At 37.6% G+C, this 27972-nt stretch overlaps 1 protein-coding gene across 1 annotated transcript in view; it reads right to left on the minus strand.

The window, feature by feature from the left end:
- The window catches only part of LOC117288766 (sphingomyelin phosphodiesterase 3-like), a 79527-nt gene that overhangs the window by 16074 nt on the left and 35481 nt on the right, over positions 1-27972 (minus strand). Inside the window, exons 3-4 of the mRNA XM_033769603.1 lie at positions 17161-17236; positions 3385-3528 (exon numbers count right to left, since the gene is read on the minus strand). Of these exons, the coding sequence (XP_033625494.1) occupies positions 3385-3528; positions 17161-17236 (220 nt within the window). The remainder of the gene's footprint in view (positions 1-3384; positions 3529-17160; positions 17237-27972) is intronic.

The raw sequence follows: 27972 nt of genomic DNA on the forward strand, positions 1-27972 counted from the left end.
TCATGTAGTATTCTCCCGCATTTGTTGCACTGTAGAATTTGTTCATTGACAAATTTTGTTCAATAAATAAATCAAAATAAATAAATAAATATATTAAACCTGGCCTAAATAAATGGGTGAATAATTCATCAGCAGTGCACATGCCTGGAAATTCATCTTTTTGAGAGTTAAATTTTCATTGTGAAAAAGGGCACTTTTATTGAAAAATCTGTAAGTCATGGGAAACTTGTGAAGGGGCAGGAAGGCCAGGGGGAAACAGAATCCACGACCTTTGTGGCCTATGCGTACTCACCAAGTAAGTTTTTATGCTTACAATTACCAATGGATTATCAATAGTGTCGATGCCTTTAAACCGGACTGCTAATTTGCATTATTTAAAAAAAGAAATGCTAAGTTTATATTTATAACTATTGTGTATTATTATTAAGAATTTTGAATGAAAATAGTTTATAAAGATCTGATTTCTTGAAAAATAAAGTATTCATTCAAGTTCTGTTTTCTCGTTTAAGCTTTCTCTGCCCGTTCTATAGAGTCTTAATAAACTGACTCACGGTGATGCCAATCTAACTTGCACAAAGCAAGGACTCTACTCACTGACTAATTATGAGGCAATCTGAAGGGTTCAATAAACATTCAAATTGACATTTAATTGATACAGAAGTCCATCCTTAGACAATGGTGGTCTTCTGGGGGCTCGTTAGGGAAATGTCTACACCCTCAATTATTCATCTAACACCTTAATTGGATGCTATTAGGTTTAGGTGTTGTCATTGTTGCTTTGCAGGTTGTTGATGTGGAGGGCCGGTTGCCTACCTATCCCGACCACCCCCTCCCCCATCCCCTCTCAAACAAATAAATTAAAAACCTGAACCCAATCTCCCTTTTTCCTTCGAAGTAGAGGAGTAACCAAAAGGGGACAGGGGCAGAATCCCCCAAGAATCATTGTCCCATCCCCCAATAATTAAACAAATAAATGCACTAGGCCCCTACTGATTGGTTCATCATATGTCCCCTGCTCCAATGTGAAAATGTCTGTTTACACCGCTGCTTTTGGAACCCAAAAATCTGCTGCTATAAAACAAACCTTAAAGGTAGTGGACACTATTGGTAATTACTAAAAATAAGTGTTGGCATAAAAACTTTCTTGGTGACGAGTAATGGGGAGATGCCATAGTTTTCGGGAAAGAAGTTATTTTCCACGAATTTTATTTCGAGACCTCAGATTTACTAGAGGTTTCGAAATCAACCATCTGAACGCACACAACTTCGTGTAACAAGGGTTATTTTTCTTTCATTACTATCTCGCAACTTCGACGACCAATCGAGCTCAAATTTTCACAGGTTTGTTATTGTTTTTATGCATATGTTGAGATACACCAAGTGAGAAGACTGGTCTTTGACAATTACCATTAGTGTCCACTGCCTTTAAACAATAAAAAAAAACAGGAATACTGTTTATAGTGCGTTTGTTTAATAAAATATCAATTAATTTTTTGTTTACCACTTTTGAATTGTTTGTTATTATCAATTAAAACCAAAAACATTTCTCACAACGACGCGGCATACGTCAAAAATACAATACTTTGACGTCAGTTGTGGGCCGTTGATTTGTTATGCCTCCATGCTGCAACAAAGCTGATCTACAAAACACGACACATTGGTGATGACGCAAAAGGGCTTTTCACAAATCTTTCTCAAAAGCACCAGAGAAGGGTAAAGGGTAACCAAAACTTCTTTTTTTTTATACAAAATTAAAGTCTGTTAACTCATATCTGAACTCAATTTCCTTGTTGTTTGAAAACGTTTTAAATGAATATCAGCAAAGATGCTTGTTGCCATTTTCTTCGGTACCTTTTGCAGATCGTTTTTGGACATGACATGACTGTCAATGAAGATGTTAATAGTTTACCTGTCGAAGTTTCACTTTCATTAGTCGTCAAGTTATTTTGAGAAAAAAAGTGAAAATCACCAGTATTGGTAAATAAATTGTATGTTAAAATATTTTCCGTCTTCTGAGACAAAAGTTACTTTTGGGACATTTCTTTACTCTTATCTTAAAAACTACAGCACCTCAGCATGCAAGTAATATTTTAAGGGAAGCCTTCTTTCATCATTATCTTAAAACCATGTAAGTTTACTGTATATTTGTGGACACTGTGTTTTGTAGTACCCAAACCCTTTAATGCTCTATGTCTTCTCTTTTCCCTCCACCCTCACCCCCCCCTCCAACCCCCTACTCCGTCAACCTTGCAAAGAGACTCTAAATCTAGTCGACTGATGTAGTTATCTCATGGTTTTCTAGTAATGAGCTTTATCAAACAGTGTGACAAATTCACCACAGGTGTCACATGATGGGTTTGGAGTGTTAACGAACCCGGGCTGACTGAAAGTCGTATGCTTTGCTCAGTGGAACAGACTCAAATCAGTGCTGACAAGGTCTAATAATAGGCTATCCAAGATGAGAAGATAATTTCGAACGAAAAATATATTTTTCTTTTAAATAATGTTAATGCTACCCTTGTTCCACGTACGAAGAATCGTAGGAATACACAACCTAATAAATGTTATTGACAGTAATTCTTGTCAGATTCAAATTTTGGGGCATAGAAATTGATATATATTTTACATCCATATTTCTTCGAAGTGAATTTTCACAATCCATTATTTATACTATATTAAAAGCTAATGTAGCCAATGATTTAAAGGGAAGGTACACGTTTGGTAATTACTCAAAACAAATAATTAATTTAAAAACTTACTTGGTTACGAGCATTGGAGAGCTGTTGATAGTATAAAACATTGTGGGAAACGGCTCCATCTGAAGTAATGTAGTTTTTGAGAACGAGGTAATTTCTCACTAAAATAATAACATACTTCTAGCTAGAAGTCTTTTATTTCTATCTGGAAGCACACAAATTCGTCCAACAAGGGTGTTTTTTCTTTCATCATTTTCTCGCAACTTTGATGACCGATTGATACCAAATTTTCACTGGCTTGTTATTTTATGCTTAACTTATGATGGGATACACCAAGTGAGAACAATGGTATTTGACAATAGGAGACTTTCCAACGCTAGGTGGCAGCAGACATACCGGGTAAATTTCCATTGTTTACGTAGTTCTGAACATGCGCATAACTCTGAGAACAATGGATTTACCCGGTAAGTCTGCTGCCCTCTATCGTCCCAGAAAGTCTCCCATTAGCCAAACGTGTACAGTGTCTCTAAAGAGTGATCCCCAAACATATACTTTACCTTTAACTCAACAAATAACACAATACCGAAGGGGCAGATCTCACTTTGAAACTGAATGCCTGACATTGGGGTCTGAACTGGGAAACAACAGGCTGCTGAAATTAAAGAGAATTGATTGTTAACGTCCTTACCTGGGGACATATTGTCAAAGTTGAAGTTCCCACAGAGGAGGTCAAAGGCCACGAGTTCTGAGCAGCACTCCGTGTGGGTGCGGCTGTGAAAACTACTCAACCAATTCAAAATGGAGTCCAGCTGGTTCGAGCGTATGTTGGTTTCTGTCAAGAACAAGAAGTGTGAGAAATTAAAATTCGATACTTAATATTATTAATTAGAAACCACAAGGGAAACTAACTGCGTAGTTATTCTAAATGATTTGGGGTTAATCAAAGAAAAATTGACTTGAGTGGGACTTGAACCCCCCCCCAAAAAAAAAAAAAAAAAAAAAAATTATCGGTTGCATTAGCTGCTTACAAACCAAGAATGTCTATACACCAATTCGGGCACGCACGTTTTGAGCACCGTGCGCCATTTGCTGCGGTGTCTTCAGTGCAAAAAAAAGAGAAAAGATTATGCACAAAGACACCGCAGTTGTTATTTCTTCTTTTTTTTCAGTCGAGGAGGGCGCTACAAATTTTGTTTCGTCGGATTGGTCTATTCCTATGGTATAAATGCAAGGAAATAAGTATAGGATTTGAAACTTTGCTCCAGCTTCAACAAGCTAACCCCAGCTTAGCCAGTTCCTACCCTAGCTTAATCCCACCACCAAACCAATCCCATCTTCCAGTTAATCCCTACAAGGCAGTAGTTAAGAAACATCCAGTAACGAGGACGATCAGAGCATACTGATCGCAATGTTGAGTCGATGAGTTCCTATGTAAATGAGTATAATATCAGCACAATGAAACAAACCACTGCAGGAAATACTGAAAGCTTTTTGAATCAAGCCCAAATTTCCATTACCTTCGCCCAAAGTCAAAGGGCTGCTTGAGCACAATAATGAGCTATTAAAGGGATGCTGCAGTGAATTAAAATAAAACAGTTAATTTTGCTGTCATTTATTTCTGAAATATGTATTGAACATCATGAAAATGTGTTTTGTTGATTCCCGACATCTTAGTAGAATAAGATTACCAGCACAAAAATACCATATCACATGCACCATTTCTGACTTGTATAATGGTGCTTAGCTTGCAATTTGGAAGCAACATTGTCTGCTTATAAGCAGCTCTATAACGTGGGCCCTCATGGTCCATCCACCGTATCCAGATAGAGATTTACCCCCTAAATGCTTAAATTTTCGTTGTAATTTTTTATTATTTTCTCTATATATTTATATTATTTCTACCACGATGAAACCGATGTAGCTCACAAGGAAGCCTGAGGATACCTGTAAACAAGGGGGCTTACTACGTGAAACACCGGGGTTAAAGGCAGTGGACACTGGTAATTACTCAAAATAATATTAGCATACAACCTTACATGGTAATGAGTAATGGGGAGAGGTTGATAGTATACAACATTGTGAGAAACGGCTCCCTCTGAAGTGGAGTAGGTTTCGAGAAGAAGCAATTTTCCACGAATTGATTTTGAGACCTCGGATTTAGAATTTGAGGTCTCGAAATCAAGCATGTGACGAGGGTGTTTTTCTTTCATTATTATCTCGCAACTTCGATGACCGATTGAGCTTGAAGTTGTTATTTTATGCATATGTTGAGATACAGCAAGTGTATGAGAAGACTGGTCTTTGACAATTTTACCAATAGTGTCTTAATCACTGTAACTCACAAGCCTGGAGGATACCTGTAAACGAGGGGGCTTGTTATATAAACTAGAAACACCGGGGTTAATACGTTTTACTATAACTTGTGTTCTAGTTTCTTTTGCGTGCACTACCAATCCTAGAACACGAGACCTACGGCTTACATCCCATCTGATGGACAAAGTAATTATGGTCAAATATCTGGCTCCAGGACAAGAGTGTCTGGATCAGTACTCGAACAAACACTCTGCTGATCAGAAACACCAGAGCTTGAGAACTGTGCTCTTAAAGGATTTGGGTACTTTTTCAAAATGTCCATAGATTTACATTAAACTTACAGGGTTTGAAGATAACGAAAGTGGAAAGCTTCCCATCAAATATTACTTACTGAGGTGCTGTAGTTTTTGAGAAATGAGTACAAAAATGTCATGAAAATACGTTTGCAAGTGATTAAAATAATTTTCATCTCATGAGACGATTTATTTTCTTAATGACATTGTTTTACTCATTTCCCAAAAACTACAGCACCTCAGCACGTAATATTTTCAGGAAACCTTTCTACTATCATTATCTTCAAACTGTGTAAGTTTAGTGTAAATCTGTGGACACTGTGCTTTTTGTCCTACAAAAGTTACATAGACCCTTTCCGCTTGACCACAACACGCGCACAACACAACAAAATATATGGAGCATTTTCTAATGATAACTCATATGATAGAAAGATTGATTACGACAGACCTATTAAGGCCAGCTTACTCCATTATTAATGAGAAGTTCCATATAACTAACGTATATATCCCCAAGCATTAAACCATAGCCCCAGTAAAATGAAATTACCTGCCAGGTTGCATGTTGATGAAGTACACGAAAACTGTGACAATCACGGAACAATAACTCAATTACACCGGTCCGCGCTACCGTGTGTTTGTTATTAAATGCATGCAGTCCCCGCAGTTTGTGAGCCGAATATATTTTTTCATTAGTGGGAAAGTATTATTACAGGGTATTGGGAGAATATTCCTAGAGTTACTTCACCTGGTGAGAGTGGGAAAACGGGTCAGTGTGTTTGTTTTTGTTTGAACTACGGCGCAAGAATGAAATGCGTTGACTTTTTTTCTTCTTCAGTCCCTCCGTCCAGCTTTACACATTTCTGAGAGATAAATTCACCTCTCAGAAAAGGATATTTGCATTGGTTTTTTTCCTTCTTTCTCGCCACTTTAAGTGTTTACTTGCACTGAACCACAATAGGTGTGTACCTGGTTAGCCTGGTTTTTCTCTTCTTTACTGGCATTTATACTTGGTGCAAAATTTACTAAATTTAAGTCCCAGATATTCCGGCGTTACAATTTTCTGAGAAACAAATTCCTCTCTTAGAAAAAAAAATTGCATTTCTTGGTTGTTTTTTTCCGCCACCTTGGTGTTTACTTGCCCTGAAACACAATAGGTGTGTACCTGGTTTTTCTCTTCTCTACAGGCAATTGTAATTGGTGCCAAATTTACCAAATTTAAGTCCCACATCTTCCGGCGTTACAATTTTCTGAGAATCAAATTCATCTCTTCGAAAAGAAATTTGCATTTTTTTTTTCACACCTTAGTGTTTACTTGCACTGAACTGCAAAAGGTGTGACCGCATTATTGAGTAAGGATTCTTCACACAGAGACTGTTGATTTTGAACTGGACAAAATAAAGGTATTTTTTTACGCAGTGATCATTAAAAAAAAATCAATCGTCAGCAGACAAGGCGCACCGGAGGATAAGTCACACTGATGTTTTGGGGGGTCTAAAAAGTCAGAAAAGACGCGTCTTATCTCAGGAAAATACGGTACCTGGTACTTTTTTTTCTTTCTCTTCGGGCAATTGTACTTGACTCGAAATATACACTGGACCGCAGGCCTGAGGAAGTGGCGTCAGGCCAGTACACCTGCGATCGCACAAAACCTCACCTCTTGTCATCTTTAATTAACAAAAAATATGTTTGAATGTTGACTTTGAGTCTGACAAATATCTTTAGATAGAGTTGATCAGTGTGAAAGTACAAAAAAATGATATGAATCTTGTCTTAGTGCTTGTTAAAATCATAATATGTTTTAACTTGTGACAAGGTCCAGTAATAATAGTGAAATACATGCTCTGTTGGCTTGTGGATTCCCCCCCCCCCCCACAAGCTCCCCAGTATTGCGCCTTTTAAACATTTTTCTACAAAACCTTTAAATCAAGGTGTTTTCTCAATGTTGCTAAATGAATATAAACCTGATTTCTCTCCACTTCTGTTAATTACAGAATCATTCATTTTGTGTGTTTTGTTGTCATTAAGCCTTGGACAAAGACAATGCTAATTTCAAAATGTCAGGCCATAATAACTGATTTTTAAATTTACACCACAGATCCTTTTGGTTTATAAGCAGTTGTCAACAACTTTTTCTCTTGAATATAAACTATTTAAATCCGCACTACAAAATTCCCGCCCTTCATCGACATGGTTGACATTGAGTTGAAGATATTTTCATCTTCTTACTGTGGGCTCATGATAAAATGTTAAATCAGTCTATAGATTCACTTGATTTTGACTGTGTTAAAATGTTTCCCCCATATCTCTACACAGCACGGATGCAAGGCTGTAGCTAATGCATCACCCACTTAGCTGAAGTATAAACGTTTACCATCCCATAGCACTCAGTAGGCAGTCTGAACATACATAAACCAATGTAACTTGAGTAGTATATCGATTGTTATGACAATAAATGGATGATAAAATATACACAAGTCTAAAAAAAATGGGGCAAGTATACATAGCCTCTATGCAGGCTATAAGTGATGTGCATTGGAACTGCATCAGTACACAAGGTTGACCTGCTCATGAGGTGCTCTGTGGATGTATACAGAGATGTAATCTAGGTATGGATAATATATCTCAAAATCTAGATAACATAGGTATTGTAAGAACCCAACAGTGAGGGCTGCTGTCAGCACATGTTGACATATTTTTATGCCTATACCTAGCCCTATATAGGATAAGGACTTTTCCTCTGTACACAGATACAATACGAAAGTGTAAGGCCGCCAGTCATACTGGTCAGCTCATAATTACGCCTTGATTTCCCAAGCTGGACCATTCCATGGCTGAGAGGGATGTCATCAATATGATGGGACAATGATTTGATTGTGAGAGGGGCAAGACGAAACTCCAACAGCATTCTTCGTGTCCAAAATCGGTCTGTCAATTGTAAATGCAGCCACACTATAAAAAATTATCAATTTATTCAAACTTGCTCATCAGAACATGGACAGATTGGTTTATTTCCAGGGAGCTTTCTGAAGAATCAGTGCGAGTTTGTAGCTCTGGTTAAGAAGGGGGCCCAAATACAATGTATGGAAAATGATGGTCATTCACCTTTTCCTATAAAAATAGGCCTACACACCAATCTTTACACGTCCATAAGAAAAAGTTTATTGACACATTGATGGAGTTTATGCATCAGTCACTTTGTACATTTAAATTCTACAAACTGTTTGGCACCAATGTATCAGTGATAAATAACACCATTATTCTTACTTATCCAAATTGACAGTTATTGATGTTCCCACATTTGACAATCATACAATGTAAAACAAAAAATTGACATGTACTTCACTTACCAAACTTTTAATTCTACAAAATAAAGTTGATTTACACATTAATTTATTTAATTTATGCATTTAGTAATTTCATTCATTTGAAATCTACACACTGTCTGGCATCCTTAGTTCAGTGATCAAATGAATAAATCATATTCCCCACTTATCCAAAATGACACTTGATATTCCCACATTGATTATACTCATCAATTTAAATAAATAAAATCCACACATCATAAATATACTAATCCCTGCATTTCATCATCATATCGCGTTGTCCTTCATCATCGTTTCATTTCTTCGCTAGAAGCCTCCGTAGTCGGGTGGAGGGAAACTGGTAATGCGCAGCCTGTTGCTATGGCAACCCAAAAGTGATCAGTGTGACAACAAATTATGTCTGAAGGATACCACCACTGTGTAATTAGGTTGAGCGGTTTCTTTTTCTTCGTTTGTTTTTTTCTCTTCCCCTTCGTCTCTTGCAAAATCGTACTAAATGCCGATGACGTGGCGGTCGTGTTAGTGCCCCGTGCCATATTTATAACATTGAGTGGGCCGATAGGGGAAATATTGTATTAAATTGAAATCAGGCTTTGGTGTAGATGTGGTACATGGTGTAATAAGTGATTTAGTGCAACAGTGAAGGGGTTTTTGCAAGGGGGGGGGGGCTCAATCCCAGCACAAGTTAATCCATAGCACTGCACATTACTGTGCTATAAAGGTTTCACTGTACAGCTAATGGCAAAACAAATCTGACTGAAAATTGCCAGAGTTCTGTTTATCAATCAGCACAAAAATTAGTGCATGGCTGAAATGGTTGGAATTCAATATTAAATGGTTTGGTTTCAATATTAACTTTTATTTTATCTAAAGGCAAAGTATACCTTTGGCTTTCTTCAATCGTTTGATTGTTTATTCCTATATATATATATATATACATAACACACTAAAAAAACTAGCTAGTGCAAATCTCATTTGGAAGGTGGTAAAGTTTTTGAGATATTGCTGAAATTATCACTCTCTATTATGAAGGGATTAGTTTCTCAACATTACGAACAGCTGCAGTGCTTCGATAGTCATAAATGTTTGGAGTAATTACCAACGGTGCACCCTTCATTCCAATGTGTTTCAATTGGTTCCAAGAACTTCTTTTGAGTTGGCAAGAACTGTTTTCATAAAAAGGGGGTGATATGGTATGTTTAAGCACCTCACCCCACCCCCATCCAGCAACCCCTCCAGGGCCTCAGTCCTTATATAATTATAAACCTGGTTTTAAAATAGCTGGATCTTTACAAATTGTTTTCTCTCACATTGTGAAGTTTACACTTTGGAGGTTTTATTTGGCCTAATTATAGCCAGGGCACATTATAGACCTGCTGAAGCTGCTGGACAACATTGCTATTCGAAGTAAACATTTCTAGCAAAAAAGAACAGGATAACAGTGAAAGATGGTGTACATGTTAGTGATATAGTATTTTGGTTGGTAATTTAGTGAGCATAGTTCGAGCTGAGCTACTCTTTTAAAGCAGCTCAATGACATTGGACACACAGACCTAAAACAAACTTTTGCAGGTCTAGAAAAATATGTAGTAGACCTAGAAAAATAACTTTCTTTAAAGATAAATAATTCAGTCCCTCTATCATCAGTCTGGTATTCCTTGCCTGCGCTGCCCACTGACTTTCAAAAAAACCATCTGCAACTTGACTGCACAAACTCATTAATTACATCTAGTTCGGCTCTTGGCTTTTCTAAGGGCCACATATAGGACAAGAAATCAATCTTCTGATTTCCTGAGGTGCAGCTGGTGGGGCAAGGTGCAATTCATCAAAGTGGGAGGCAACTGGGACAGCGTGCTGCACAGTTAGATAGATTTAGAACAAGGGATGTATTTCTTCAATTTGAGTAGCAAAAGCAGCTACTGTATGCTTTTCTAAAGGAATAGGGAAATTGCCACCCACCTCCAAACAAGAATAATAATAATTATTATATTGTTTCTTTTTCAAGAACTTACTCAAACAAACCTTTTGGCATCTTCTTATTTATATTTCACTCTGAACTAACAAAAAATAAACATAAATTTAGTTATTAGATTAACTTATAAATAGAGATGCTTTACAACTTTATCTTCTGTTAACCTTTGGCAAAAGAAAAGAAATAATTCCACCACCCCCTATTTTGCGGGGATCAAGCCAGAAGAGCTTCATTCCGATTTCATTCTCAACTAAGAAAATAAGCATAAATCCAGTCACTAGATAAATTTAAGACAACTGATGCATTTAGGCCTATATACATCTTCCATTTGAGCAAAAAAGCAGCTTTTGCATTCCCTGGCAAAAAAAGGGGGAAAATTGCCAACCCCCCCCCCCAAAAAAAGAGATTTTACCAAGGGCAACAAGATTGGAAAGCAGACGTAAGTAAGAAAAACGTCACACCTGTTTTTTGAAGGAGGGGAAGTGTTGGGCGGGGGAGGAGGGGGGGGGGGTCTCCAGAGCCCCCTCCCCTTCTCCCTGCATCACTGGATTACTCCTCAAGATGCCACGCATCCATGAATAACAGCCAATCAATAACCCATCAACCTCCAACAGCAGAAAGCTAAGGACACTCATTCAATTTTCAGACCATGACATCTGATCGTGAAGAAGGTGACGTATGGTGCACACAGTGCATTGACATCCCTCTCATTTGCCTATGCCGTGCCCGATATGGGGACTGAGGGTGGTAAACCCCACATGTTTCAACAGATATGTTCCGACACCTCTGGTGTATTTTCCTACTAACCCTATAACCCTAACCCTATAGTCCCAGCCCTAACCCGATAGCCATAGTCTCCACCCTAACCCTAGTCCCTAAGCTTAGTCCTAGCCCTAGTTCTAACCCTAGGCTATAGCCCTAGTCCCAGCCCTAACCCTAGTCTTCACCCTAACCCTAGTCCCTAAGCTTAGTCCTAGCCCTAGTCCCTAAGCTTAGTCCTAGCCCTAGTCCTAACCTATAGTCATACATAAAGCACCAAAAGGGTATCCAGGTATCAAATATTTTCAGGGGTCCTTAGGCGGGCCCTAAAGGTTCGCACATCATGAGTGTCTAGTCCTCCTTTATCTAAGCTGGGGCCGATTTCACTAACGTCTATGTTTGCGATCATCGCTAACACACTTGCGATGAGATCGCAAACCTCAAATCCATCGCAATTGCGATGTCGCTAATTCTGCGTTTCACTACAGTCATCGCAATTGCGATGACGTTAAAAGGGGAATAAAGTTTTTGTACGAGGCTAATAGTAGTGACCTTTGACATCCCGCAACAAAATCGTCGGTCGTCGCTCGAAATGAAATGGCATTGTGCAGTTTATATGTAAGTCGTTGTCATGTTGGTGCATACGAACTATTGTGGACGATGTTTAGGCATTCATTTACAAAGGGTTAAAGCATTGATACGCCTATGGCCTCTATTATAATTTTAGATTTTAATAAACAGTTTTCGTAAATCTGCTGTAACGGTGGGGTTGATGAAAATTCTGACATATCTGTCTAATAATATAGCTTCACACTGTCAATTTGCCAATACATTACACATTTTTTCTAAAAATGATGGGTAAAATAATCGAACCCATATAGTATCTCCTTTTTACCGATGTTAAGGGGCTCTTTGCTGCAGTTGCGTCGCTGATAGTTGTCATCGGCAATCTGAGTCTACCAGCTGCTGGTAAAAGACCGCAAGACTAAAATAATGTAGCGCCACTCATTTTACTCTAAATCACGGGCAATTTATACGTCAAAACGTACACCGCTATAACTGTAAGCACATAATGGCGCAATGTATCATAAATTTGCGATGAACTTTTACTTTGCGACCACTAACATGTCATCGCAAGATTGTCATCGCTAAATAAAACTTTGCGACGAGTATATTCATCGTTAAGTTTTAGTGAAATCTTCGGCAAAAAATCCATCGCTAAGTTGCGATGGATTTTAGATTTAGCGATCGATTTCGGCGTTTGCGATGACCAGAACGCGTTAGTGAAGTCGACCCCTGTAATGACCTCCCTACAATCCCCTTGGACTTAAAGGCAGTGGACACTGTTGGTAATTACTCAAAATAATTATTAGCATAAAACCTTACTTGGTAATGAGTAATGGGGAGAGGTTGGTGGTATAAAACAGTGTGTAAAATGGCTTCCTCTGAAGTGACGTGTAGTTTTCAAGAAAAATAATTTTTCCACGAATTTGATTTCGAGACCCCAAGTTTAGAATTTGAGGTCTCGAAATCAAGCACCTGAAACCACACAACTTCGTGTGACAAGAGTGCTTTTTCTTTCATTATTATCTTGCAACTTCGATGACCCATTGAGCTCAAATTTTCACAGGTTTGTTATTTTATGCATATGTTGAGATACAGCATGTGAGAGAAGACTGTCTCTGACAATTACCAATAGTGTCCAGTTTCTTTGATTCTCTTTGCTTCCCTAAGTAAATAATCCAAGAACTTGAATTCACCACTGCTTTTTAAATTTGAATCATCCTGACCAAAAAAGCATGTAAGAACAACAATTATTAATCCATCTTTTTTAAACACAGAAAGTTATCAATTATTACTGGCATTAAAGGTATTTAACAGGATTGGTGAACAAAATCCGTTGATTTTAGCTGATTATGAAGTTCACACTGGACACATTTTTCTGTGAAATTTTGCTCTCTGAGATAAAGTCACATTTGAGAAACACCAAAAAACCTTTGGTTGTGACAACAAACATTTAAAATAAGGACATTGAGTTTACATGCGTCCTTTAAAAAAACCTCAGAGTTTTTTAATTTGAAAGACTAGATTCATTCCAATTCTTTTCTCAAACTTGTTTTCACTAAACACACCTGAAGAGTTTTGAACCCACGACCTTTGCCATTTTAGAGCAGATGTCTTACCACTAGACCACCGAGATTGCCTAGTAGCTGGAGGCAGTTTGAATTCTGTATTCTATAGACGATGTGACCTATGTTTACATTCAAACCGCCCTAGGTTGACAAAAAACTGTACACGTCATGTTTCGCCGGGCAAAAAGACACGTATGTCATGGTAAGATTGCATACACTTTCTAGCTGGCTGCCAAAACACAAAGGTTTTGCCTGGCGGTATCCGCGCGAATCATGTTATGGTTTTCGAGTGACGTCAGAGGTCACATCGTATATATGCAGCATGTATCGCAGCAATTTTAATGCTTGCTACATTTGCATCGTGGATAGCATCTGTGATAAAGAATATTTATTGTGTTTCAAATTTCTTTTTAGAAGAAAAGAGACGAACAGGACAGCAAACTTGAAACATGCAAGACGTCTTTAAAAACAAAGACGCCAATGTGCATCTCTGCATGTGCATATTGTTGACAGCATATGGGCAGGGCTTCATTGCACACGCAGGCACTAGTGTTTTAGGCAGGTTTGTGACCGCGTGCTCTGCTCCGTCGTCGGACAAAATTACCGAATGTAAGACGATCTGCAAGCGAGGACTTTACTCCGATGCTTATCCTAAGGATAGCGGATAAGATGCTCGTCTTATGAATCTACAAGAAGGTTTACTGATGCTAAGAGAATTTAATCTGGGAGGTTTTTAAAAGTTCCTGCTTTTCTCTTTTGACTAAAGTAAATGCTAAGACCCCTTTTAGACAATTTTATAATGCCATGTTGTTCAGAATAATTAATTATCCCCAATCTTACCCATTAATTTGTAATTCGCAGGCATGATATTCGAATCTCAATATTCGAACCTGATATTCGACTCATTTTAGACATTTTACAATTCACAGTGTTGTTCATGAAAATTAGGATACCCCCCCCCCAATCCAAATAATGAATTTTTCAAAAACATCTGTGCACCTTATTTTACCAATTCAACCTATATTTTGCAGGCATGGTATTCGAAAAAGCCAAAATAACCAGCCAAAATAAGTAACTTTTCCAAAACATATGTGCACACTACCAAGATTTTTCAATTTAGCCTTTATTTTCCAGGCATGACATTCAAACCTATTATCCCAACCTGATCTTCGACTCCTTTTAGACATTTTACAAATCCATGATGTTCATGTAATTTAGGATATTCCCCCGATCCAAATAATGATTTTTTCCCCCAAAAACATATGTGCACCTCGCCAACATTTTTCAATTTAGCCTGTGTTTTCCCGGGGCATGATATTCATACCTAAATATCCCAACCTCATCTTCGACTCCTTTTAGACATTTTACAAATCCATGTTGTTCATGTAATTTAGGATATACCCCCCTCCCCATCCAAAAAATGAATTTTTCCAAAACATCTGTGTACCTTAACAAATTTATTCAACTCAGCCTGTATGATATTCAAAACTCCTTATTCAAACCTGATATACGACTCATGTTATACATTGGACAACTCCATACTGTTCATGCATATTAAGGATACCCCCCCCCCAGTCCAGGTCATGTTTTTTGTCCAAAAACATATGTGCACCTTACACAAACATTTTGTTTTCAATTCCGCCTGTATTTTGCAGGCATATTTCAAACCTTTAGGAAAAGAAGTAGGACAGTATAGTCATAGGGCCTACATTTCAACTACAATTTTTGTGAGGGCAACAAATCAGGATTTTATGTATTATTACAAAATGTTGCTATACTCAGCAAAACTTTACACAACACATCACCGGGAGTGCACACATAGCCATGTGCAGTGTCGGTGTTCAATGTTAAAACTTGATAAATTAATGTATTATAGCAAATTTTTCTGGTCAGCAAGTGTTTAAGCACAATATTTTACATGGGGTACACAAGTAGTCAAAATGCGCAGCCATCGGCTAGGCACATAATAAAACAACTGTGCCGGTTCATGTGCAGTATTCATGTACAATGCTGCATGTCAGAGAGTATAATGTATCTTGAGAAATTAAAAAAGTTCCAATCTTAGCCCGAGGTCTTTGAGAGGGGGGGGGGGGTGAGTATTTTGAAACAAGACGCAGTACTGATTGCCTCTGATGTCAGTGCGTTCCTGGATGACATGCAATCTGAACATTTTTCAAGCATGACAAATTGCTTTTTGGCGTTGTGTGAAAGGGCCATTGTGATACCTTCCAGCATAGGGATTTTAAAGCAATAAGACAAAAGTGGTTTACAAAAACATAAACAAAATAAATAAAAAAGATCATACCTTGGTTTTCAGAACCGTTCGATTTGTTTAAATTCTTGAAACATGTAGATGTACACAATAAAACTAAGTGAAACGGTTGCTGCCTTTTAAGTTATTGTTGAAAATCCGAAGTGAATGATTATGTCCATGCTGAAAAAACAATTTCGAATCCTAAAGAGCAAGCTCACTATATGCCTACTAGCCGAGAACCAAATGTAGAGAAGACCATGAAAGAAGTTTCATTTGTAAAGCTCGGAGGAAAACCCATGAGAAAACCCACAGTTAGATAGGGACTGAAAAACCCAATATTTTGACCTTTTTAGACCTTTTGACCTCATAATGACTTTAAAGTTCAAAATCAAGCTTGTCATCCACCCTAATCGTCATCCCGAGCCCATGATACATAAATCTAGCATGGATGCCAGCCATTAACAAACTATGCCGTTTTGTTTTTTCTAGAGCACTTTTTCAAGTTTGGCTGGTCTACTATATAGCGCTCCAGAAGGATAGAGGTGGAAGGCGAGGAAAGACATTAGAAGGTGCAACATAAAATGGGTCTCATAATTCAAACAAAACAAAGCTCTGCTTATCTTGTTGAAAAACAATTAATAAATACCTTGGACAGTTTCCAGACTCTGGTTGGTCAAAACCCGATCACGTGGAGATGTAATTAACAAGTGATAAAAGGACCGGCTCTGGAAACTATAGCGAATAAATGGCCCCAGGCTAAATCAGCATACATCGTGTCTCCGGCTTCGTCAGTTAACGGAAAAGGCACCACACCGGTCATATTACAGCGCATTGAAGCCTGTCCTCGCCTGTTATACCTTAAATAACGTTCAGCGCTTTGATTTACGCCCAGTGTCAGATGCAATTGTGTCCGCCATGCAATACTGTCCGCTCCGGACACTTTTGCATATTAAACAATTGTGTCCGGGGCTATGCAAAACCGTCCGGTGGACATGTACATGACTGTACATGCATGCGCGCGTAAGCGAGCACGCATGCACTGAATCTATGTATATGCAGCATGGATATTTACGTATTTTATGATTGCAGCGAATACCCAACTGCCGAACATTTCCTGTGTCATTCATGACATACACTTTCATTTTTTTGTACAAGCTAATAGCTTGTAAAAAAAATGCGAAAATCGCAAACCAAGGGCGTTTAATTTACTGCCAGGACGGTTTTGCAGGGGGCGGACACAACTGCATATGCATATGTGTCCGGGCGGCCACAATTGCATTACGCAGCAGCTTCCCGGAAGACACAATTGCATATGCAAAACCGTCCGGCGGACATTATTGCATATGCAATAATGTCCTCCGGATAATATTGCATAGAAGACATAATTGCATATAATTATAAAACCTAGTATTATTTACCTTGTGATGCTTGGAGTTGTGTGACAGCAATGTACCCAACCACAGGGTGGCCCTCTCTTGTCTTACCAACTTGTACCTGCAAATAGAAATCAATACCAAAATGGACATGTAAAAACTTACCCAAAATACGCAGTGTTAAAGGGAAGGTGCACGTTTGGTAATTACTCAAAACAAATATTAACATAAAAAAATTACTTGGTAACAAGTAATGGAGATAGTATAAAATATTGTGAGAAACGGCTCTAAGAAAGAGTCAATTAATTTTTATCACTCGAATAATAAAAGACTACTAGAAGTATTTTATTCCTATCTGAGAGCACACAAATTCGTTCAAAAAGAGTGTTTTTTCTTTCATCATTGTCTCGCAACTTTGATGACCAATTGAACCCAAATTTTCACAGGCTTGCTATTATATGCTTATGTTTGGATACACCAAGTGAGAAGACTGGTCTTTGACAATTACCAAAACGTGTACCTTCCCTTTAAGGAGGGTGCTATCGTGACCTGTTAATGGGGGGTTGCCATTTTGAAAAAAAAGAAGAAGAAAAAAACAATTAATGTGTCTTCACGATCAATTAATCCCTCAAATAAATAGTCTGTCTTGTAGGTAGCTGGAATACAAAACAGATACGTAGGGAGCCTGTAAAAAATGTCATGAATCGTGCAGTGCTTATTACTGTATCTCAGCAATGTGAGCTAGAGCAGAACTACACGAACCTCATAAGCCTCTAGTGACGTCAAAATGTTCAGGCGTAATATTCAATCTTTATACCCCGATGCTACCCGCTCATTCAAACTGCTTCTAGCCGTTAGTAGCTCGGTGGTTTAAGACATTAACTCTAGCAATGCAAAGGTCAGGGGTTTGAATCCCACCTAGATGATTTGCCTGTGGATTTGTTGTACACAGAACTCTAGAAAGGACTGAGTACACAGTGCTTTTGGTTTAAAGGCAGTGGACACTATTGGTAATTACTCAAAATAATTACTAGCATAAAACCTTTCTTGGTGACGAGTAATGGGGAGAGGTTGATGGTATAAAACATTGTGAGAAACGGCACCCTCTGAAGTGCCATAGTTTTCGAGAAAGAAGTAATTTTCCACGAATTTGTTTTTGAGACCTCAGATTTAGAACTTGAGGTCTCGAAATCAACCATCTAAACGCACACAACTTCGTGTGACAAGGGTGTTTTTTTCTTTCATTATTATCTCGCAAGTTCGATGACCGATTGAGCTCAAATTTTCACAGGTTTGTTATTTTATGCATATGTTGAGATACACCAACTGTGAAGGCTAGTCTTTGACAATTACCAATAGTGTCCACTGCCTTTAAAGTGCTATTCACACGGCAGCAATTTAACTGGCTTAATTTTAGATAGCTGGTACAATTAAGCATTGTTTGACAAGATTTTGCAAGAGAAAATTGTTGTCCTTTAATTTTTGTAAAATTTTACAACCATGCTACAATTTAGCAAGGGACCCCTCCTAAGTTGCTCTCTTGTGAAAGGGGCTTTAGATTAAAAAGCAAGTTATGAACGGAGCCTGTCGAAATGTCATGAATCGTGTAGAGCTGATTAGTGTATCCCAGCAATGAGAGTGGGCAGGACTACACGAATCTCGCAAGCCTCATAGTGTGACGTCAAATGTTCAGGAGACTAAAGATTCAATCAAACATTGTTCATTACAGTGTGAGGCAATAATGTCAACTGAGCTCGCTGAATCTGCATGTGTCGTGCTCAATTACTCTACATGACATTCATTCCAATCTCATTACAAGCAACATCTCACAAACAACTTCCCCTTAAAGGGTATTTGTACTTTTTCCTAACAAAAAACACAATGTCCACAGATTTACATTAAACTTACACAGTTTGAAGATTATGATAGTAGAAAGCTTCCCTTGAAATTGTACTTACTGAGGTGCTGTAGTTTTTGAGAAATGAGCAAAAGTAATAATTTTCGTCTCAGTTTCAGCATGTAAAAACGTATTAACCAGTTATGCTATGGTTTTGGTATAATATCATAACTGGTTAAGGGGATTTTTACATGCTAAAATAATTTTGGTCTCATGAGACCAAAATGATTTTGTGACTTGTTTTACTCATTTCTCAAAAACTACACAACCTTAGTTAGTAATATTCGAAGGGAAGCTTTCCACTATCATTATCTTCAAACCTTGTAAGTTTAAGGTAAATCTGTGGACATTTTGAAAGAGTACCCGAATCCTTTAAAGGAACACGTTGCCTTGGTTCAGTCGAGTTTTTGAAAAGCGTTTGAAACCGTATGTTATAAAATATATATTATTGGAAAGATATTATAAAAGTAGAATATAGTGATCCACACAAGTATCACTCAAAGTTGCGTGGTTTTCCTTTTACCTCATCGACTAACACGGTCGTCAATTTATGGGAGTCAAATTTTTGACTCCCATAAGTGGCCGGCCGTGTTAGTTTGCAAAGTAAAAGGAAAACCACGCAATTTCGAGTGATACTTGCGTGGATCATTAAAGACCAACTTGACCGATCCAAGGCAACGTGTTCCTTTAATCTGTTGGCACCAAGTTTCACCAATGACAGATCAATTGAATTCTAATGTTTGACGCAACTTGTGTACTTAGGCAAGATAATTAAGATGGGACAGTATGTTGATCCTCATGTCTAGCATTTTACTCTCTTAAAGGAACACATTGTCTTGGATCGGTCGAGTTGGTCTTTGCAAAGCGTTTTAACCGTTTGTTATAAAATGCATATGGGTAGAAAGATGTTGTAATACAATGATCCACACAAACATGCCTCGAAATTGCACGGTTTTCTTTTTACATCGTCGACTAACACGGTCGGCCATTTATGGGAGTCAATTCGCACAGTAAAAGGAAAACCACGCAATTTCGAGGCAAACTTGTGTGGATCATTGTATTCTACTTTTAAAACATCTTTCCAACCATATGCATTAAAAAAAAACCTGTTACAAACGCTGTATATAGACCAACTCGTCCGATCCAAGGCAACGTGTTCCTTTAACGTTTTAGATTTAAATTCACTCTAATGAATTGAAACTAGTGACAAGTGCAAATGAACCTGTCCCAAGTTTCAATTGATTAGAGTAAATTTCAGAGCAATACTTGAAGACAGTACTGTACATGTATGTACAATAATCCAAAACACTTAGATACGAGAAGATCGAGGAACCCTGGTGTTCCTTGTTCACATAGCAAGCCCCCTTGTTTACAGGTTTCCTCATGCTTGTCAGATGTAGTGGTTTACTAAATGAGGCATCCTTGATTTCACTACAAGAAATATATGTAATGGCAATAATTAAAATGTGCTATAGAAATAAGTGTTTACACATCAGGTAAAAAACAAGTTATATTCTTTATTTTAACCCAAAGCAAAAAATTAACATCTAAAAAAAGTACAAACTTACATTTTTACCATAGTAACTTTCTTTCCAACACCTTAACTGGTATAATTTTTTATAAACACCCCCCCCCATAAAAAAAAAAAGAATCATCAAAATGGACCCAATCACACAAATTACAAAAAGCTCAAGTAATACACTTATCGTGATGATTTGATTTTAAACACTCGCTCAAAAAGTGCATCACAACCGCTCTATAAATTAAGATTCCGCACGCTCGCTTCAGTAAACTTTGTCAGATACCCTCGCCATTATAGAATCCGTTCAGATATAGCTGCCCACGGGTAACTTCACCTCTCGAAATTCTTAATGGCAATTAAGGGCGGACCGTAGTCTGCTCATTTCCATTTTTATTTACTCGTTCTCATCGCTAATGGCATCGCAATCATGTAAATGCCGACAATTTGTGGAGCGGGGAGCTGTTACATGTTTCTTTGCTCAGGGATTACCGGGGTCCTAAGCTGTTTTTAAGATCTTGTAGAATGTGTAAGAGAGATTTATTTTATAATCCTATTGTTTTTTAGCAAGAGACATGTCACAGTAAGGATTATGGTACATTATTAGATTAGGGGATGGAGCATTTGTTCCAGTTCGCTCGTCTGGAAGATATAAACCAGACGGAGGTGATTTTTGGGTTTGGGAAAATGTAGCTCCAACTCCAAACTGTTTTTTTTATAGATTGGAATAATATGCGATTATATCAAGCAAAATGAGTCAATTGTTGACTCACACAATTTAGTTTTTATATTGATTTGAAAAGAGCATAATCTAAATGCTCAAAATGCTGTTAAAATCCCATCTTTGGTTAAAAAATTGTTAAAGTAGAAACACCAAGAGATGAGGGAAAATGAGACTAGGGAAAAGGTATTTAAGTTGTTTGAGTTGTTTTTATTGAACATGCGTTCTTTCCGGAATATTGGCGAAAACAAAAATGCGACTACCTTTTGACTTCAAATGTAGAGATGCTAGTTTCATTGTGCATATTTTTGATAGGATTAGAACAGCCCCTGTACAACTTGTAACTATTGTGTATGTCTAAAGATTTAAAATAAATAAATAAACAAATAAATAACAATGGAATGGTTCTTTGCATTTAAACATATCAAAGGATTTATCAATAACGTTTTGCTTGTATTCTTAAAGACACTGGACACTATAGTTATTGTCAAAGACAATCTTTTTACTTGGTGTATCTCAACATATGCATAAAATTACAAACCTGTAAACATTTTAGCTTAATTAATTTTTCGAAGTTGCGATTTACTAATGAAATAAAAAAACACCCTGGTAACACAAAGTTGTGTTCTTTCAGATGCTTGATTTTGAAACCTCAAATTCTATAGTTGAAGTCTCAAAATCAAATTCGTGGAAAATTACTTTTTTTCTCTCGAAAACTACCTCACTTCAGAGGGAGCTGTTTCTCACAATGTTTTACACTATCAACTTCTCCCCATGTCTCGTGATCAAGAAAGGTTTTATGATAATAACTATTTTGAGTAATTACCAATAGTTTTCACAGCCTTTAAAAACACTGACACCAATGGCTTTGTTAGCAAAAAAACAATGTTCCTTTAAAGGAACTTGACACATTGACCTTCTGTAATTGTCAAAGACCAGTATAATCACTTGGTGCATCCGAACATATCCGAACAACATTTTTTACTCAATTGGTCATTGAAATAAAAAACACCCTTTTTGCACAAATTGTTTGCGCTTTCAGATGCTTAAACATGCTTCAGGCCTGAATTGAGGTAAAGCGTTGTGCTACCTTTTTTGTGTAAGAACGCTTTATAAATGCTAAATTATTATTATTATTATTCGAGTGAGAATAACACCTCTTTCTCTAAAAACACTGTGTTGCATCAGAGGGAGCCGTTTCTCACAATATTATCAATACTATTGCTCATTACCAAGTATGTTTGTATGCTCAAGATTATTTAACTACCAACCGTGTCTAGTGCCTTTAACATTGACCTGAGTTTTGATCAATGAGAAAATTTACAGTAAAGAGCTTAGACCGAAATACAATCAGGAAACGGCGTCAGAGTTTTATATAGGACTGCGGAATCGGTTGTCGGGGCCGCCGTCGGCGAACTGAACGTGTGCAGAACAAGATATGGGACACAAGAGTCTATTAAATTACCTACTCTTTAAGTTGACGTGCCTTGATCCCTTGATTCCCTGATCAGAATAAAGGCCCTGGACACGTTTGGTAGTTACTAAAAATATATATTTTAGCATAACCACTTACTTGGAAACAAGTAATGGAGAGCTGTTGCTAGTATGAAACGTCGTGAGAAAACGATTCCCTCTGGTTGGTATGGTTTTTGAGAAAGGGGACATTTCTCACTAAAATATTTGAATCTGAGAAAGACTTCAGGGTGTGAAGCTTTTCTCAGGCATCTGAAAGCACGCGTTTTTGCAACTTCGATATCATCTGACTCCAAATTTTCACAGGTTTGTTATTTTATGCATAAGTTGGGATACACAAAGTGAGAATACTGGTCTTTGATAACTACCAAAGGTGTCAGTGTTTTTAAAGGAACACGTTGCCTTGGATCGGTCGAGTTGGTCTTTGAAAAGCGTTTGTAACCGTATGTTATAAAAGTATAGAATACAATGATCCACACAAACATGCCTCGAAATAGCCCGGTTTTCCTTTTACCTCGTCGACTAACACGGTCAGCCATTGATGGGAGTCAAAATTTTGCACCCATAAATGGCCGACGGTGTTAGTTCGCACAGTAAAAGTAAAAGCTCGCAGTTTCGAGGCAAATTTGTGTGGATCATTGTATTCTTACTTTTAAAACATCTTTCCAACCATATGCATTTTATAAAAAACGGTTACAAACGCTTTTACTAGACCAACTCGTCCGATCCAAGGCAACGTGTTCCTTTAAGTTGGCGTGCCTTGCTGATTCCCTCATCAGATTAACATAACACCTAGAAGAGTTGGCATAATTTGAAAGTGGCCCCAGATCTAAAGTGACTTTTTAATACTTTGTTTGTTTACCCTACCCAAACCATAGCAGGCAGTATTGTTGTCAAGCTTTGTTTTGAGTCCTTGTCACTTACATTCGATTTGTTTTTGTTGGTTAATAAACATCTAGACCTGCAGATTACAGAAAAGTAAGCGTCACGCCTCCCAAAAATAAAACATTATAAATAATAATATTAATAACATTATCAATAATACATCAATGAGAATTAAACAAAAAGAAAAAACGTAGGATATATAATAGAATAAATTAAAACCAAATAAGAAATAAAAATACATGATTAAATAAAAAGGGTAATATAAAGTGGGATAAATTAAAATAGAATGAAAAAAACGCAGCTTTTTTTCTTATTTGGTTACAAGAGGCATAAACAGTGAAAAGATTTCACAGTTATAAGAAAACCTCATGAATAGGACAAATTTTGCAAGGAAATCCACTTAAAAACATTTTAACTTTAAGTGCAAGGAATTATGTTTCTTCTTATCATCCTTTTGCTTTTGACCAGAGAGAATTTTCTCTTTTCTTTGCTCTAGCTGAATTTTCTAACAGAGCAGGGAAAAGGAATTTGACAAGCAGCGAGCGACCATCATGCATTATTGCATGGCCTCGCGAAAACAACCGGAGGATGTCGAACAGAAAATTGAAGTATGCCGTAATTGCATAAATAACAAGTGTCATATTGTGCCTCAAGCATCGAGCACTGTGTGGCACTGTAAACTCCCTGAAATACTCCAAGCAAAATTCATATTTTATTGCCCAGTCTGAAATGAAATTTTATAGTTGAAACACTGTTGTAGCAACGGTGGCCGGTGCTGGGCGGGCCTGCCCAGAACTAAATTTTGCCAGCACTCGGAGTAAAATACACTGTGCTGCAAAGCACAGATTTCCTCATGAAAGTACAGCGCAGACACAAACATTATTCCAAAAGTGATTTTTTTTTTCCACCACAAATCTGTTAATTATTTATTAAATAAAATTCACCGATATTAGTTGTTCAACTTTTGTCAAAACTAATTTTGTAAGTTTTGACTTAGAATATAACACTGCTCTAGAATTGCTAAGGTCGTGGGTTTGAATCCCACCTGAGTAGTATTCTTGTGATTTTGTTTTCACAGAACTCTGGAAGGTATATACTGAGTATACAATGCTAACACACATCGTTGAATATGGGTAAATCCAAAATATATATACTTTATCCCAGGTGGAAATTTAACATCTATCAGAATTTAAATCTTGTGAAATGTTACTAAATTACTTGAGGGAATAACCATAAGGTCCTTAAAACCCTCCTAACCCATATGATCAAATAAATAAAATGCTCTAATGTATTTGAAATATGAGGTTCAAACCATTCTCCTTTTCTTTCCCGTGCGCGCTCCAATAAAAAACAATTAAAAACGAGAGTATCAAACAGGCCTCCATGGAAAGACCCGGGAGAAAGAGACATGGTCGATAACTTCTTCAATAATACAACAGATTGCGGCGTTGAAAAAAATCATGCTGTGAGCTTATACGCATGAGCGTTGCGAAGGGTGAGATACAGAGGTGCTATGTATCAGGTGGACGGTCGAAGCACATTGTGACCTGAGGGTACTTTAAGCCTGGATAAATTTATATCTGATAAAGACCTACGACAGACAGGTCAAAGATTACGCCTCGAGGGAGCTTTGTAATTTTAAACACACCGTTGAAAGACCCTTTACGCAGTCATGCAAATTAAAACAGGAGCAAATTACTGCAAGTGGTTTTTGGCGAGGGACTATAGACACAAACCGCTTTCAGTTGGTGAATGAGTAATTCAGTTTATAATGAGAGATTTTTGAGTGGGGAAAGGGGAGGAACAGATCATTTTATGTGGGGCTGGTAGGGTAGCAGTAACTTGAGAAATCAAATTATTGGATTCTACTAGAGGGTGATGTCTAAGCGAAAGTAATGGAGTAATGCACTTCAACAGTACTTTAGTGATGTTTAGTGGATAACAGAGACACTGGGTTCGTCAAACCATAGATAACTGTAAATTATAAAGGCAAGCCAACATTAGGGCTAAAATTTGACCATGGAACCACTGACCCAAGGCTAGTGGTTAGAGAGCTCAAGACAAGACAAGTCTGATGGTCTTCTGTCTTGTTTCTTCGGTTCAACATCTTTGTCTCAATTTTCGAATGATGTTCAAATGTTGAGTTTGAGTCTCACAAAATCTATCTTTCAATCCTGCTAAGTATCACCCAATAATAAGTCTTAAATGAAACAGTCTAAAGATGATACATACAACCGTGTTCTTTGTTTGATTCTAATCTCTTTTCATTTTGGTTCTGGTCTTGTATTGGTTTGTTTCCCTCCAAAATAAAGCCTGCTTATTTTATGAAAGCACACTGGATCAGTGGCTTCTCGCCTCCCCTCCCCCAAACCGCCTCTGAACACCTCTCCCAACACTGCCCCTGCCACTGTTAATCCACGGAATCCCTATACTTCCCACCCAGTTAATGCCAACAACCTTTGGATCAATCCTTCTAAACATTCTTACAGACATTACACACCTAAATACATCTTCATCCATCTAAAAAGATGCAGGTAATGGTCCCAAGGCAATATACAGTAGCAAGTGTAATGCGCTCTTATTTTAATCCTCATTTGACATCATGACATCTTCTGAAGATTCTTCCACGTATAAGACGCACTGCTCAGAGGGGCTTATCAGTGGCCTAGGGCAAAGAAAAGATTGGGGAGGATGAAGATGGTCATTGCTTCATACACGTGTACTCAGTGCAGGTATGCATCCTATTTATGCGATCAAGCTAAGTGAGTCGTTGGTTGGAAAAATCAGTTTTGAGAAACAAGCCATGTTTAAAAGGCAAACAGGGGTGAAATCTTAAAGTTTATATTCACAACTTCCTTAATGATCAATACATCAAAAAGGGGTTAAAATTATAATGGAAAGTATGTGGCGATCTAATTCCAATAAAATAACTTTCATTTCAAAGCAACTTCCTTTCTGATCACTACATAAACAAAAATAATCAAAATTATAATGGAAAGGATGTGACGATTTATTTCCAAAAAACAACTTGACTTTCAAACCACATTTTTTTAAACTCAGTTTTATTCTCTCACGCCTCTTGGTATTTCTGCTTTCACAACTTGTCAACCAAAGAAGGTATCAATATGAGATTTTAATAGTATTCAAGCTTAAAACAAATGTTTTTCAGATGTAAAAAAAAGAGAGAAAAACTACCTGGGTCGACAAACTACTCATTGCTTGATCGAATACCCTTCATACTATACTGACGTCCATAGTATAGTGTCTATAGTAAAGAGTGTACGTGTATGACACGCCATATGTGAGGGTAATAGGATCTCACTATGATTCGGCACGTAGTATAAAGATGTTTCTCAAATATTTCCACAGAGGAAATTACAGACACAGATGGTGGCTGCTGTGTGTAAACATGTAGGTGTTGATGCATGCATCGAGTGATGGAACCCAATTTTGTTATGTGTTCATTTTTGTTTTATTTTTCAAATTGATGATTCATATCGTTTTCTTTTCTGAAAGGTGGGGCTAGAGGGAGGGATTTGTTCAAACAGTGGTAATGCGTCACACTTAGAAATCCAACGTCTTAGCTAGTGATTATGGTATACTAATGTATGCGAGTGATCAAATGATCCCCCCCCCCCCACTCTCTGAAAATGAGCTAATGGTCAATGGTTCCACAATAGAGCCAGGGTATCGCCACACTATTCATGTATTCATGGAGGAAGTTTGCTCATTTATGTATTTCTCATGCATTTATTTTACAGTTAAAGGCAGTGGACACTATTGGTAATTACTCAAAATAATTATTAGCATAAAACCTCACTTGGTAACGAGTAATGGGGAGAGGTTGATGGTATAAAACATTGTGAGAAACAGCTCCCTCTGAAGTGCCATAGTTTTCGAGAAAGAAGTAATTTTCCACAAATTTGAATACGAAACGAGATTTAGAACTTGAGGTCTCGAAATCGAGCATCTAAACGCACACAACTTCGTGTGACAAGGGTGTTTTTTTCTTTCATTATTATCTCGCAAGTTCGATGACCGATTGAGCTCAAATTTTCACAGGTTTGTTATTTTATGCGTATGTTGAGATACATCAACTGTGGAGGCTAGTCTTTGACAATTACCAATAGTGTCCACTGCCTTTAACCTCCACACAGTTGCTATCATACCACTATGGTAGTAGGTTACAAGTTGCTGTGGTGTTAACTGCCGTCAACCATACCAGAAAACACCGTAGGGCAACCCCTTCTCATAACGATAAGTGTATACTCGGTAAATTTGTTACGCATATTACACAACACACAGAACTAACGGCTTTGTGATCCCATCCGAATGACAAATCAATAATGGTTATTAAAAACC

This window comes from Asterias rubens, chromosome 4 (assembly GCF_902459465.1).
Source record: "Asterias rubens chromosome 4, eAstRub1.3, whole genome shotgun sequence".
Lineage (NCBI taxonomy): Eukaryota > Metazoa > Echinodermata > Asteroidea > Forcipulatida > Asteriidae > Asterias > Asterias rubens.